Here is a 14158-nt window from a genome sequence, read left to right as displayed (position 1 = left end):
CGGCAGGTGTTTTTTTATTTTTCAATTTCTTATCGTTATCAAAAATCCCAATTCCATAGGCGGAGGGGGGAAAAGCGCGCGAAAAGCTCTCCTAGCCGCCATCTTTAATATTCTTATCAACAGCTGATCATGGCGGTGTTTGTTGTTGTTCAAAAATGTAAACGAAGTCGAACAAAGTCTGCTCTTGTTGGAAGTTGGACGCCTGTGTAGTTTTGCGAACATTAATATTTTTTGAAGAACATCAAATGTAACTCGTGAACATTATTTTCAATGCAGTTTTTCCTCCACTTAAATGGATACAATTTATTTGTTCATATTAACTCTACAAGTTCTGACACTTATTATTTTAGTCGTGGTGCTCTTGTATAGGTGCCTCGGAATGTTCTGCCTCATATCTAGCGAGTATTTTCAAAAATTAAACACCTTTCCTTGCAGTCTCATCGCGTCTGATGATGAATGATTGCAATTTCATCTAAGTTTTAGATTTTAAACCTATGCAAGTCCGTGTAACGCAATGAGCCAAACGAAACTGCGCTGAATCCTCATGAAGAGCACATGCATATTATTCCTCTCAGGCATGCTGTCTCGACAGATTTTACCGTACTTTTTAAGCACATTCTTCTTCCTTCTGGGGTGCATGTTCACAGTTAACATTTTTAGTCAGCGACCAAATGAAGAGATTGAACTACGATTCACTCCGCATGAAGGAACATTAGTTGTTATTATTCTCTCTGCTTTGAATAATATTGAAAGGCGGAATGCCATTCGACAGACCTGGACCAAATTTGTCTCAGGATCTGATGAAGTGAAGTACTTTTTTGTGCTTGGAACGCGGCACCTGAAAACCCAAACTGCTGCTGTTCAGCGAGAGATATCTCTTCACAACGATATTATTTTACTACCACAAATTGTGGAGGCGTACGAAAGCCTTACCAGTAAACTTTTGGCATCAATAGTTTATGTAACAAATTTTCATAACTTCAGGTATCTCCTCAAATGTGATGATGATTCATTCGTCCGTGTTGACAAGATATTTGCAGAATTGCACGATAACGTAGATTTAAGGTTGAAGTCTGACTATCTCTATTGGGGTTTCTTTGATGGTCGAGCACATGTTAAAACACAAGGGAAATGGAAGGAGGACAAGTGGATACTCTGCGATCGGTATCTACCGTATGCACTTGGAGGAGGCTACATCTTGTCACAAAAGCTTGTCAAGTTTATCGCAGACAATCATCAACATCTTGTGTAAGATCATTCTCTATTCACTCTCTTTATTCCTTCATTATGATCTGAGGCATAAAACATGATCTGCTTCTTTTTAAATCATTGGCAGCCAAACTTGAAATCACCATAACTTAGTTTGCAACATTGCAGACCTCAGACTTGCATACTTGAGTCTTTATTCGGGAAACTGATCAAGGGAATTTTTTTAAAATTTTGTTGTTCGAAGAACATTCTGTACAAATTTTAAAGGATAAAATTAGCAATTACCCCCAAGAAGTATAACATGTAAATCATGGAATTCCAGGAACAAAGATGCTAAGTTGAGCCTTCAACATACAGATGGCATCCCGCCATTTGTTGGTTTTAAACTAAATGCATAAACGAGATGTAGAAAATTTTGTTTATCTGTCTCCAAAAGACTGTAGTTGAGCAAAATCTGCAACTTACCCTCGACACAATTCTATTCATGTACGTTGGCACCAATTTGCATCTTGTTCCAGCTCCCGTGGACACTAAAGAAAACTAATACCTGTAAAGTAATCTTCAATCATGTCTTGTCTATTTTAGTCTTCCCTAATATGCTATTGTAGCACTGCAAGAGCTATGCGAATGGTGCCTGAGCAACACATTGCTGCAAACTATTTTTTAGTGATTGTTAGAGTTTCATGCACTACATTAAGCATGCTGTTCTTCACCATTGATCAGCCTCAATTTGATTTAAAAAAGGGCTAAAAACTGGCTCAGAACTTTAATGCTAAATTCTTGTTTCCTGACATTAAGTGTTCCGCCCTACTTTGCTGAACTTCTATCTGGTATTTTCTTTCATTACCTCCAACAGTCTAAGTTCTTAAGGAGATAGACTTCCTCTATACACTTTCTTCCCTGTACACCTAATATTTTTTTTTACTCTACTTTTGTTAGGGCACTTCAGATTTTCTGCAAATTTTCAGTACATTTGACCCGTTTGGACATTTCTCGAAGAGCAGGAAATTTGGCCTAAAAATGGAGATTTTTTGGAACAACTATTATTTCAGTCTTTTTAGACTTTTATTTTTTTTAAAAAAAAACGATCAGCTATATTAGCTCTACAACTTGGAGAATTATTTTTAAATGATAAGCATTAGTTTTTTTGTATACCTTTTTTTTTTCATGCCTCAATATTTTCTCAGGTGCATTTAGACTTTCCTCATTTCTATAAAATTACCCATCACATGTACAAACAAACCAATACCACAAGTTGTAGAGTATTAAACTCTGAGTATTTGAAAAAAAATAAAAAACAATAGCTTTTTAGCTGCAATAGAACTGCAGTTAGAGTTACACTTGTTCCAAGATCCAGAAACTCTTAAAAAGTAAAGTTTTCAGTATTGGTGAATAAAGAAAATGTACTTTAATTAATTTTGATGATGAAGCAACTTTGTAAAATAATTAAAAATACTTCTGGAAAAAATTAATACATAATTCATTTCAGCAGAATCCAGATAGATAGTAAGAAAATGAAAAATAAAAATTGAAAAAAATTAGTTTTGAACATATACTCCCTCTTAAGTTCTTTTCCAAGCGCCCCTTCTTGTCCAGCCTTAATTTATGATACATCCCTTTAAGGATCCGTTAATCTTGCTTCTCATGTATTCTTTTCAGTCGCTTTCGAAGTGAAGACATCTCAGTTGGTACCTGGTTGGCTCCGTTGAATGTTACCCGTGTCCATGATCCACGATTTGACACCGAATACATGTCAAGAGGGTGTTCGAACTCCTATCTTGTCACCCACAAAAAATCACCAGCAGAGATGGAATCCCTCTTTGAGAACATAAAAAGAACTGGAGTTCTGTGCAGTAAAGAAGTTCGACTGAGAAAATCTTATACCTACAACTGGGATGTTTTGCCCTCACAGTGTTGTGTTCGCAACAACTCCTTTGTGCCTTGATTTTGTTGAGATTCGGCAGCAAGTTGCAATGCTTTTTCTGGCAAATCAAGTCGGCCATATTTTTAATTAGTTCTTTTCATTGAAGCAATGAGTCTTATCAGAAGAGAGATGCAAAAAGGCATGACATATATTTGCTTTTTTGCATCATTGAAAGGGTGCCTTTCTTAGAGACTGAAAGTGGCCTTTTTCTTTAAAAAGAAAATAAGAAATATACAAAGTATTAAAATTTGGGAGTGAGAGAGCTAAGACAATATACCAGACAGCATCGGTAGCGAATCATGTCTCATGATGAACTCTTTTTAGGTACTGGTGCAGTATCCATACAGATTCATAAATTTAAAATTATGGACTTGTCAAGGTGTCTTTGTCAGTTAAGTTGAGGACTTTGAAGAAGTTTCCGAGGACTGTTAAAAAATTGTGGAAATGTTTAGGAAAATTTAAGACTTGTTTTTCAAATGATTGTAGACGAAATAACAAGATGACAAAGAATTCAAAGATGCTCTAGCCCAACAAGGCTATTCTAAAAATTTAAGCATATTTAAGGGCTTTAAAATTTGAAAGAAAATTCAAAGACCTCAAAGCATCATAAATTCTGAGATGGTTGATGCCGTCAACAACTCCTTTAAAGAACATTTTTCTTTCTTCCTCCTTTGAAACTTGCAATTTTCAAACTTCTTTAACAAACTGTGGCTCCTAGTGATTTTTGTCATACATTGTAAGATTTTGTGCAATCATATGTGTTCTGATCACGTTTCAATAACCAATAAGGATGTCACATCATCCAATGTTAAGAGATATTTTTTCACCTTCTTACAAAGAATGTATTCCTGTAAAGTCTCATCAACCTTCTGTATTTCTGAAGCAGAAAGTCTTTTTTATGTTAATAAAAGAAATAAAAGTAATCAAAATTATGTCTTAAATTACGCAGCTCAGCTAAATTTTATGTATCTTGAGATAAATAATGAAAAATGTGTTGAAATACATTACATACATGTTTGGGGATCATAGAAAAGGATCAGATTCTAGGATTGGTTTTGTCAGTTTCATCAGGTAAACCGTTAAAAATGTGTTGAAATAAGTATGTTTTGAATTCAAGCATTGTTTGGGATTCTTGGGTTTAGATAAGAGAAAAATTCTGGAGTTGGCTCAGTTGTCATCAAACAGATTCTTGTAATGTGGATAATGATAGTCTCAGGCTTAGGTAAATTGAACATCAACACTCGTACTGGAGAAATTCATTTATTAAAATGTATCTATTGGGAACAGATGCGTACAAAATAGATAAATCTGAAATCAAAAGATTGATATATGTAAACCAATGAGAGAGGGAAGAAGATACATCGAAAGACCTTTCGATAAATCAATTTTTCAATAAATTGTTAACAAAATAAAATTATGGTGCATGATCAGCAGCAAAACATAAAGTGTCTCAACTTGTAGGACAACTCCAAAGTCACTGATGGACGAACCATAAACTTGATTCCCGCATGGAAAAAGAGGAAGAAAAATCAAGCGATATGGTTAATTCAAAGTTAGCTTTATTACTTTGGGGATCTTAAAGGAGGAAGTTAGCAAAAAGCATATAATTCAGAGTTATTTAAACTAACTAAAATTCCATGTATCCATTGTTACACATCAAATCTCTAGTCAATCGTTTGTAAACTTATTGAGAAATGCTACAAGTATGAACTTCCTGTAAGTATGCTCTTTTGCTAATTTTGAAGTTGTAATAATAATCTTCAATTATTAACATTTGACATGCTGCTTTTTAATGACTGAATAATGCCAGTTGATTGGTATAATGTTCAAAATATGTGACTTCGCATCTATGAGTAAAACTTGTTTTCCAAATGAAATTAAAAGTACGTGTTTGCTTTAAATGCCGTTAAACCTAAAAACTTTGCCACAAGTAAGACCTGAGGTGGTTTAAAACTGACCAAGAGAACAATTTGTTTGTCCCATCTCCTTCCATAAAGAAATTCATTGAATTGGAAATCTTTCAATTAACTGTTGGTAATAGCTGTATTCATGATAGACAACGGAGATAATCTAGGTGAATTATCTACGATGTTCCCCATTGTCCAACTGAAGTCTAACCACTGTCACGTGACTCTGTTTACCACCTCATTGCACAATGTTCCACTCACCAGTCGCAAAAGGTGCTGCGCTTTTGCGTTGAGCATTGAACCCCCATGATAGTCACAGGTTAATTTCCATTAAGGCTCATTGTCTCTCATGAATGCACCTAATGTTGACATTAAAACTCAATGGACAAGTCGGGGGACAATGTGCAATGACTGACTTTGTGGATTGATCTAGTCAAATTTGGCTCTGAGACCAATATAACTTTCGCAACGTGATTAAGGGAAACTGAGGTTAGCACACTATAAGTTTGTCAAAAAACTTAACTTCAAAAATCCAGCTAAATGTTTTGATGCACTACATGTACATCCATGTTAATTTTGATCGTTATTGTGTGAATAGTTTCTATTCTTTCCGCCAGTAGCCTAAGTCTTTTATCTGTAGATTTGGCTCAATTTGGTACAGTTGAAGGTGTGAACTAACAATAAAAAAATAAACATTTAAAGAGAGCTACGATAAAATTAAAAAAATACTGTACAGTGCTACTTAGAATCTGGTAGAAACCTACCAAGAATTGATGATTAATCATAACAGACAAGCAGAAAAATTTCCCCGAAGAGTAAAAAGCTAAAGTAAGAGCGAAGAGATCATATGTTGATTGCCTTAAATAATTCAAGTTTCACAAGGATTCATCAGGCAATATGTACTTATTTTCAAAAATGATCCTATCCTATGATGGCAAAGACTCCCTGAAGGTAGATATTGTGAACTTGATGATCTGAAGTTAAAAATCTGCAAAACAAAAACCAAAATGAGAATTAATGACTTGACAACTCTAATTCTGACTTTAATAATATAGTGAAAGTTTGTTAAGTCAAATTGTCTGGGGGCCGAAGAAAATTTTGTCATCAGCGGCAATTAGAGTTAATTGGTCCGTTGCTTAAGGCATGCTCATTGTTAAGATCGTGATAAGACAAAGAACACAAGCACATGTCAAGGTATCAAGCCGAAATTCTGAAAAATTGTAACCTAACACATTGAGCAACAATAGACAATATGATAGAATGCAAAACCTTCAAAAGCTCAGTCACCTTGCGCAGACCAGCCAATGGACCAATAGACAAGATACTAATTTAAGCACCCTGATATATATTTCCTACCTCAAATATCACTTGGAACAGGATAAGCGCAACAAAAATTACTGAAATGGGCTCCTAACCAAGATATTGACGTTTTCATTTTGCAGTGATTACAAAAAAATTGAATCTCTCACTCATAAGAAAAGTCAAAATTTGCCAGAGTAAAATTGTGAACTACAATGATTTGGCAGACCGTTCAATCAAGTAGTGTTCCTTCCCTGCAGAAGATCTGTGAAAACTTCAAGGAATGATGTTGATTTGTTCTCCTTTAACAAATAAAATGGGGAAGGAGATTTTAAAACATCACGACCGAGACACCTGGTCTGGGAGTTCCACAGTCAATAGGATTTTTTAGATTGTAACTCTCAATAAATTATATTCTTAAAGGTGATTTGGCTGAACACATTGGAGGACAACAATTGAATTTTTATCCTTCAAACCTTGAATCAACATCGTTGATTATGGTTCTTTTCTTCTTTCAATTTATTACATCTTTCAATCCTGGTATAATGGGCCTGTTGCATGCAAGAGATACAGCCGTGCGAATAGACTTTTCAGAGGTTAAATGACACGAAAATTACGATGGTCGCATTAAAAAAGTCTGAAATACACTCCTTACTGCGCAATTTGCATTGTTAGGAACGCGCTTTTTCAAATTTCCCGCGTCTGGGGGCAGTTTTCTAACGGAAACAATTAACGGCAACTCGCGGGTATTTCCGGTCAACTAAAACTGACAACATAACCTAAAAAACGGAGCTCGTGATATCGTGAAATGAAATGTAGGAGGGTTGCGTTGGATATTTGAAAGTTGATCGATTTGGTTAGCGCATAAAGCGTAAATGAACCAATATAAGAGATCACGTTGGGTTTGTAAACAAACTGAAGGAAAAAATAACAACAACAACGACTCGGCATCTTCCGGAAATCACCGAGCCCGCCGTTTGCTCGTTTCCGGTGATTAGAAAACTGCCCCCAGACGCGGGAAATTTGAAAAAATGCGTTCCTAACAACGCAAATTGCGCAGTAAGGAGTGTATTTCAGACTTTTTTAATGTGACCATCGTAATTTTCGAGTCATTTAATCTTTAAAAAGTTTATTAGCGCGGCTGTATCTCTTGCATGCAACAGGCCCATTCCAAATTACACAAATAATGAGCTTTTCAAAACAAAGCAAGCAATAATATGTATTGACAAGTACCTCATTTTTTTTTGCGATCCGCTGTACATTTTGGACAAAACCATTTGCCTTTTGGTTTAGTGGTGAGACCAACACACGCAAAATGGAACCATTCAATTGGACACTGTAATAAAAAACAAATTTTTTTAAATAATCAGAAAAATTCTTAAGCAAAATAAAAAGTAGATTGAATACCTTTCTCAGGAAAACTGACGACAAATGACCCAAGTACCTCCTTGCACTATGTTTTGTCAGTTCAATTAACCACTTTTTGCTTAGTTAAAAATGATTTTTGTAAAGCCAAAAAGTGAGTTATCGTTTGACAATGAAAGATGTTGCGTACATGAAGGTGGTAAAAGTAGATTGAAATAGGCTCCACACAGATTAATTAAGGAGTCCTAGTCATAGTATAGCTCCAGACTACAGTTTGCAGCCTTAATTGATAGTTTTTGAGGAGGAGAAAACACTGACGAACTTTCTCACCTAATATGATCGTCACTTGGTATTAAGCTACCTCTCAAAAACATCATGTGGCAGTCATACTATTAAATTTATCTTCCTTACAATGGTGTTAGTAAAAAATATCCAGGAATTGCCTAAAAGATAAGTAGATATTTCCACTGTGAATTTTACTGAGAAACATTTTTCCAAGCCCTAAAAATCTCAATACACAGCTTTTTTGACTGAAAAGTAATGAAAAGGAAGGATTAAATTGGGAGTTAGAAAAAGTAAGTAAACAAAAATGTGGGTGAAATGATAAACGGCAGCCAATGACGCAATAATTTTCCATTTGAAATGGGGTTGGATTTTTGGAGACTTGGACGTCTTTTTCATCAGCTACAAGGAGGTTGTTGCATCATGTTTTTGTAATTCAGTTTCTACTCGGACGGGTGCTGATTGTTAAGATATTTTCTTAAAAATTTTTTGATGATGAGAACATGGAGAGATAGCCCTGAAAGTTCAAGGGCGATATAAAACGTAGTTCCTTCCAGCGCCTCGAAATCTCGTTACTCAGACTCCACAACGCACTACTACGGGTTTTCGCTTCATGCTAGTATGCATTTTTTAAAAAAATCGGGAAAATCGAGTTGTCTGACTAAATCCAATTAATTTTTATCTTCATGAATACCTGAAGATAAGGTGAAACATTTTCTGACCCAAGTTTTAGCTCTTCACAACAATTTCTGATACGAAAAGTGAGTTAAGAACCGCTCCTTTCCCGTATTCTACACAAAGCAGGAGTCGTTCAGTGATGTCAGCAGTATCTGCTCATCATCATAGTCAATCAGACTTCAAGATGAGCTTAACCTAACCTAACCTATAGAGGATAAACTCATGGTCAGAGTTTCAAGATACAGGCAATGACGGCCAGGAGAGATTCTCATGCAGTGTGACATATAGTTTGACAAGCTGTATAGCAGCCAATGAAAATCGTTTAATTTCGATTTGAATTTAATGGAACTTCAGCAAGTTTTTTTGGGCTCTAGGGCTTGATTTTGAACTGTTTAAATGTTACCATAGTAATTCTCGCGAAAAGCTCCATACCGACATATTTTTTTTTTCCTCAAATCCCTTACCCACGCAACAACTCCATTTAACTAGATGAAAAACGGAAAAATGTAGGCTTGAATCAAAAACAAAAGTGTTGCTTCCTTAAAATCTTATAAAACATTATGAGTGAAGCCCAGTTGATAGAGATTTTATCAAAGGATATTAAATATTTAAAACAAGTTCTTACATCAGGGTTGTCACAGCCAATCATTTCACCGTATGATACTTGATGACAGAGACAATAAGTTGGTTCATTAGGGTCAACCGGCATGTCTAAGACATCTGTTGGGTGAACAACTCCCACTAGACCAGGGAGGACAGAGGCTAGAGTTGATTCAACAGGCAGACCACCTGAAGTAGAGTTGGCTGCATTTTTACCAGGTCCAGTACCACCTGCTGCTCCGCCTGACGGTAAAGCAAAAGAATTAAACGAAACTTAGACGAGGACAAGATGGCTGCTCTGCATCTTGTTGCTTCTTCTGCAGTTCCCTTGATGTAGCTTTCGAGAATATTTTTGCCCTTTCTTCTTGATTTCATACCAGCACTACTAAAACGAATCTTTTGTAATGAGCTTAAGTAGTTTAAGCAATAATTTTGGTACTGATATAAATTCATTAAACCCATCACTAGGTGCTTTTGAGTCTCTGATAACTAATCGCATCAAGGGTTTTACTTTAGTTGTTGTTAAATAAGTTGCCTATCCAGCTTTTTTTCCCTGATCTCCTATTTTTTGTATAAGTTCATCATGTTATTTGGATTTATTTTCCTTCTGTGAATGAACTTCATATCCATGAAATATGAAGATGAATGAATGATTCTCAAATCTAAGAGTGAGAACAAAAATAAGAAAAAGGCACTCGGCACAGGGTTTCCAAGGTGTCAGCCAAAGAATTTTTGCAACATTGTAGTAAGTCAGCAGGAGACTTAGTGGACGGCTGTTGGATGATGCAACGGTGGGTGGAAGAGGATTTATATTGAAAGTCAGAGAAAAATTCCTAGATTTTTTTTATTTAAGATTTTAAAAAATGAATTTTAAATTGTTAGGTTTATGCTGTAGTTGTAAATCCTTAAATACATATTTTAAAAAGAGGAGATCCAAGACTTCCTTGTTTATTTTTATCAAGGTGAAACATGATTAACTCACTTTTCTTTTGTTTCTTCTTCGTTCCTTTATTATTTTCATCCTCACTACTTGTGCCTGCAGCTCGGCTTTTCTTCTTGGGTTCCTTCTCTTTTAGCTTCTTCCGGCCACCTAAATAAACGAAAAAAAACACGCCATCTTTTAAAAAATAATTCTGAACATTTGAAAGCCAACAAAGATGTCTGCGCTCATAAAAAAAAAACAAACTGTGACGGGACCTTGTTTGGACGCTCCCAGACTGCATTTTAAAATTTTCAGAGCAACTCAACACTTCAACATTTTTGAAGATCATTTTTGGTCAAGAAAATATTTAAAATAATAAGTGTATTGATTTATGCCAGTCTTGCCAAGAGCTTGGAAGGATAAATATAAAGTTAAATTAAAGAGCTAATGGACATTCTTTACACAGAGAGGTGTATAAAATATTTCTTGTTAATTAAGTCTTCGAAGCAACAATACAACTTTGCTTCAAGGGTGCAGGAAGTTTTTTGGAGCAATAATCAGTTGCAATCCCAGCATCAACATTTTCTCTTTCTGCAGAAATATCAGCAGTCCGCAAGGGTCAAATAAATTTAAATGCAGTGCACTTTTACATTTTACTCAAACTTTCCATGGAACATTTTTTTTACAAGCTCACTGATTAGCTCATGCCACTCACAAGTGACTGAGGCTCACAAGCTTGAGCAGTTTCCGCAACCCTCCTTCATCCTGCATTAACACAAAGATATTACAAGGGGAGGGGGATTAAATTGCCTTGACAATGCTTAGACCATTTAAAAATTACACATACATCACTGGTGTTGATACTCCCAGTTTTAGCATATGTTGCTTTCGTAACAACCGAAGTTCAGCCTTTCATTTAAGTCTTGTGGTAACACTGATGGCTGAACTTGATAAATAGTGCTGTTGAATGTGCTTACAAAATATCATACTTCCTCTCTCTAGATAACTTACGTTTCACAGGTTCATTTTCTTCCATCTGATTCCTTGTGTGATTAGCTTTATCTTGAATCTCAGATTCAAATCGAGCCAGATCAGAATCTAATCTCCTAATGTGTTTATCAACCTGAAGACACACAAACATTTTAAAATAAAAATCAGACTGTACGCTTGAATGGTAAATTTAAGTGGTCAAATCTCAGTGATAGACTTCTGAACTAATTCAATTTTTTGGGAGAAATTTCAATGAACTTTTCCTACAGAGATGGTTTTTCCACTTTCAATGACTGTGATTCATATCTTCATAGCTTTTCTTCCTGTTTTCCATCATTATTTTTGTACTCTTTTATCCATGTTTTGACACTTTCAGAGACTATTTTAACATTCTGACAAGCACATTTGGGAATGTCACATTTCAATCAATTTTTACCTATTGTACGGAGGTTAAATATGACTTAAAATCAAACTAATACTTTTCACTTTTTTCATGCATTTAAAGATTTTGTTGGTGAAGTACTGCTTTTTTTCAAGAATCTCAGTGGAGGAGCGTTCCATTTAGACAAAGAAATCAGGCCTGCTGGCAAAGTGTCACCGGTTTTGCTTCTGACTTCTTTGCCCAAACCAAACTCTCTTCAACCCAGAATTTTTAAAGTGAAACAGCACTTGCTCAAGTCGGCTAAGCCAAAAAAATCTTGAAAAGGTTGGAAAAAGAGACAAAATATTGGTTTGACTATTCTTGAACGAATATTTGTTAATTAAATAAAGTTACCGTAAATCAGATTTTCCCTATGATAACCTAAATTACATATCTGTCATTGCATCATTGGGGTGTTGTTATGAATGGGTCAGCTAAGGTATTTGAAAAGATAAAATTGCTTCATGGTAAATCTTGTCACATATGAAAAAGGTCTAGAGGACTGAGGAGACAAAAAATTTATAGAGGTCACACAGGACTACTGTGATGTCACATTTGATCTAAAGCTTACATGTTTATGAGCCTAATTCAGACTATAAATACATATGAGTTCATTTGTTTAAGTGAATGATGGTGATACCTAATGCAAAAATTTGTACGAAATGAAAATTATTTTACAGCAGAATAGCTTTGGTCTACTTTAAGTGCAATCGATCCTTTTAATTCAGTGCAACTATTAACAAAAATTGGCTTTCATCAATTCTTACACTAATAATAATGACAATACTTCAAGACATTTCTTGTTGAACATTGTCTGATATTTTTTTTTTTAAAAAAAAAGAAAAAGTAGGGGGTGCTTCATGCACATATTTATCATTATATAATTGCAATATGGCAACAGATACTATACATTAAAAGCAATTTTATAATGATTGATGATGACAGTTATTTATAAATTACATAGAGCAGATTCTTACCAACTCGTATGTTTGAATAGACAACTGAACTTTATCATCTCCTAGGGCTTTTACTTTGTTGAACATTTCTTGGATTTTCTTCATACGATCTTGCCGTTCTTCGGAGGAGAGAAGTTTGATGTTCTTGAGAAAGTCATCACCTGACTCGTCAATTTTTTGCATAACAGCTTGAACCCTGGAGTCCAGTTCTCGCATGAGAGTAAAATTTCTTTGAAGTTCAACTGGCAGGTTTTCTAGGGCTGAAAATTTTTTAACAGAATTCAGAGATGAAACAGAGTACAATCATCCTGTAAAACTAATACATCACATGGAGTAGGAACCTTTGAAGGTTCTCAGACCTTAAAAGAAAAGGATTTGACAAGCAAGCTCAACAGACGAAAGATTCTGGGAGCAGATTTCCAATTATGAGGGAAAGATTAACAAATAGAGAGCAGTTCCAGGTGCAAAAAGTTCCGAAGTATACACACAATGATTGCCAATAAGGAAGCAGCCATGCTTTCAACTTTGTATGGCCAATCATTCTACAGGTTGTTCCCAGAGGCATGTAATACAATCTAGATTGCGCGTACCTACAGCTCTTTTGATGAGACAATAAGCAAGCAAGCAAGAATACTTTGTTTTAATATGCAATTTCATTCAGTTCCTGCCTTATATTTGAATATCAAACTTGTTCCGTTTTCGCCACCAATCCTCTAGCCAATCGGAGAGTTTGCATCATTCTTTTCTTCTAGAGCTCTGTCTTTGTGCCTTAAGCCCATTTCAGACAATCAAGGTAGAGCTCTCAAAGTGACATTGCGTGACCTCACTTGGAGAGCTCTACAGCGGACGCATCGTATGTTGAGACATACTATCAAGTTTTGTTTAGGTCACCACTCATCAGTGGTGCCATCTGACTGCGTGTATTAACCTTCTGAGTGGTGCTGATTTGGAGGTAATCAGAGATTGACATTTGTCTCAACATACGATGCGTCCGCTCTACTTTGATCTAGGATAAGGGCTTTCGGAGTTAACCCATAACCCGACAGAATGCCATTTGATTTTCCATGTTTTATTGGAAATTTTTTACTAAAATCAATGAAGTAAAAAATATTTAATCAACTTACTGTCTAGATACTGCTCCAGATACGCGGCGGTCGTCATTATGAGGATGCTCAGATTCTACACCGCGAGCAGAGAATTAACTTGTTACATAAAGTTTACTTCAATAAAGTACAGTAGACCACTGCTGGACTGTACTAAACATTTATATGTGTGTCGGCCGAAAACTTATCTACATTGTGCCGCGTTATCGATGAATAGGGATGGATTCTTGGCATTTCTGGCTACGATGACAAGAAACGTCCGGTGAAATTATGGACACAGAATTACTACTGTCGGATTCACGGTGCGTTAAAAACTGATACAGGGGCTTGAAGATTACATTGATCAATACTCACAACATCGGAACAGGCAGATAAAAGAGCAAAATTAAGCCTGATGAATGAATGAGAATGCAAAATGATAGATAAGTTACTTAGCATTAGAATTAGAATTAGATTAGGGTGAAAAAAAACAAACGAACATCTGGTCTGGTTCTGGTTACAG

The 14158-nt window shown here is 35.6% G+C and overlaps 2 protein-coding genes across 2 annotated transcripts; one reads left to right on the top strand and one right to left on the bottom strand.

The window, feature by feature from the left end:
• The first annotated feature begins 151 nt into the window (after nt 1-151).
• On the top strand, nt 152-4062 carry LOC109035941 (beta-1,3-galactosyltransferase 6). The gene is made up of 2 exons (XM_019049793.2): nt 152-1248; nt 2869-4062. Exons 1-2 carry the CDS (start codon nt 545-547, stop codon nt 3152-3154), a joined length of 990 nt encoding a protein of 329 aa, XP_018905338.2. The 5' UTR covers nt 152-544; the 3' UTR covers nt 3155-4062.
• A 315-nt stretch (nt 4063-4377) lies between these two features.
• Ing5 (inhibitor of growth protein 5) lies at nt 4378-14138 on the bottom strand. The gene is made up of 7 exons (XM_019049794.2): nt 13678-14138; nt 12575-12813; nt 11198-11309; nt 10247-10354; nt 9290-9507; nt 7573-7675; nt 4378-6028 (listed from the first exon to the last, which is right to left on the bottom strand). The coding sequence occupies exons 1-6, from the start codon at nt 13712-13714 to the stop codon at nt 7574-7576; spliced, it is 816 nt and encodes a 271-aa protein (XP_018905339.1). The 5' UTR covers nt 13715-14138; the 3' UTR covers nt 4378-6028; nt 7573.
• Nucleotides 14139-14158: the final 20 nt, after the last annotated feature.

The sequence above is a fragment of the Bemisia tabaci genome, chromosome 2 (assembly GCF_918797505.1).
Source record: "Bemisia tabaci chromosome 2, PGI_BMITA_v3".
Taxonomy (NCBI): Eukaryota; Metazoa; Arthropoda; class Insecta; order Hemiptera; family Aleyrodidae; genus Bemisia; species Bemisia tabaci.
The sequence above is the reverse complement of the archived record's forward strand: the minus strand, read 5'-3'. Positions and strand labels throughout refer to the sequence as shown.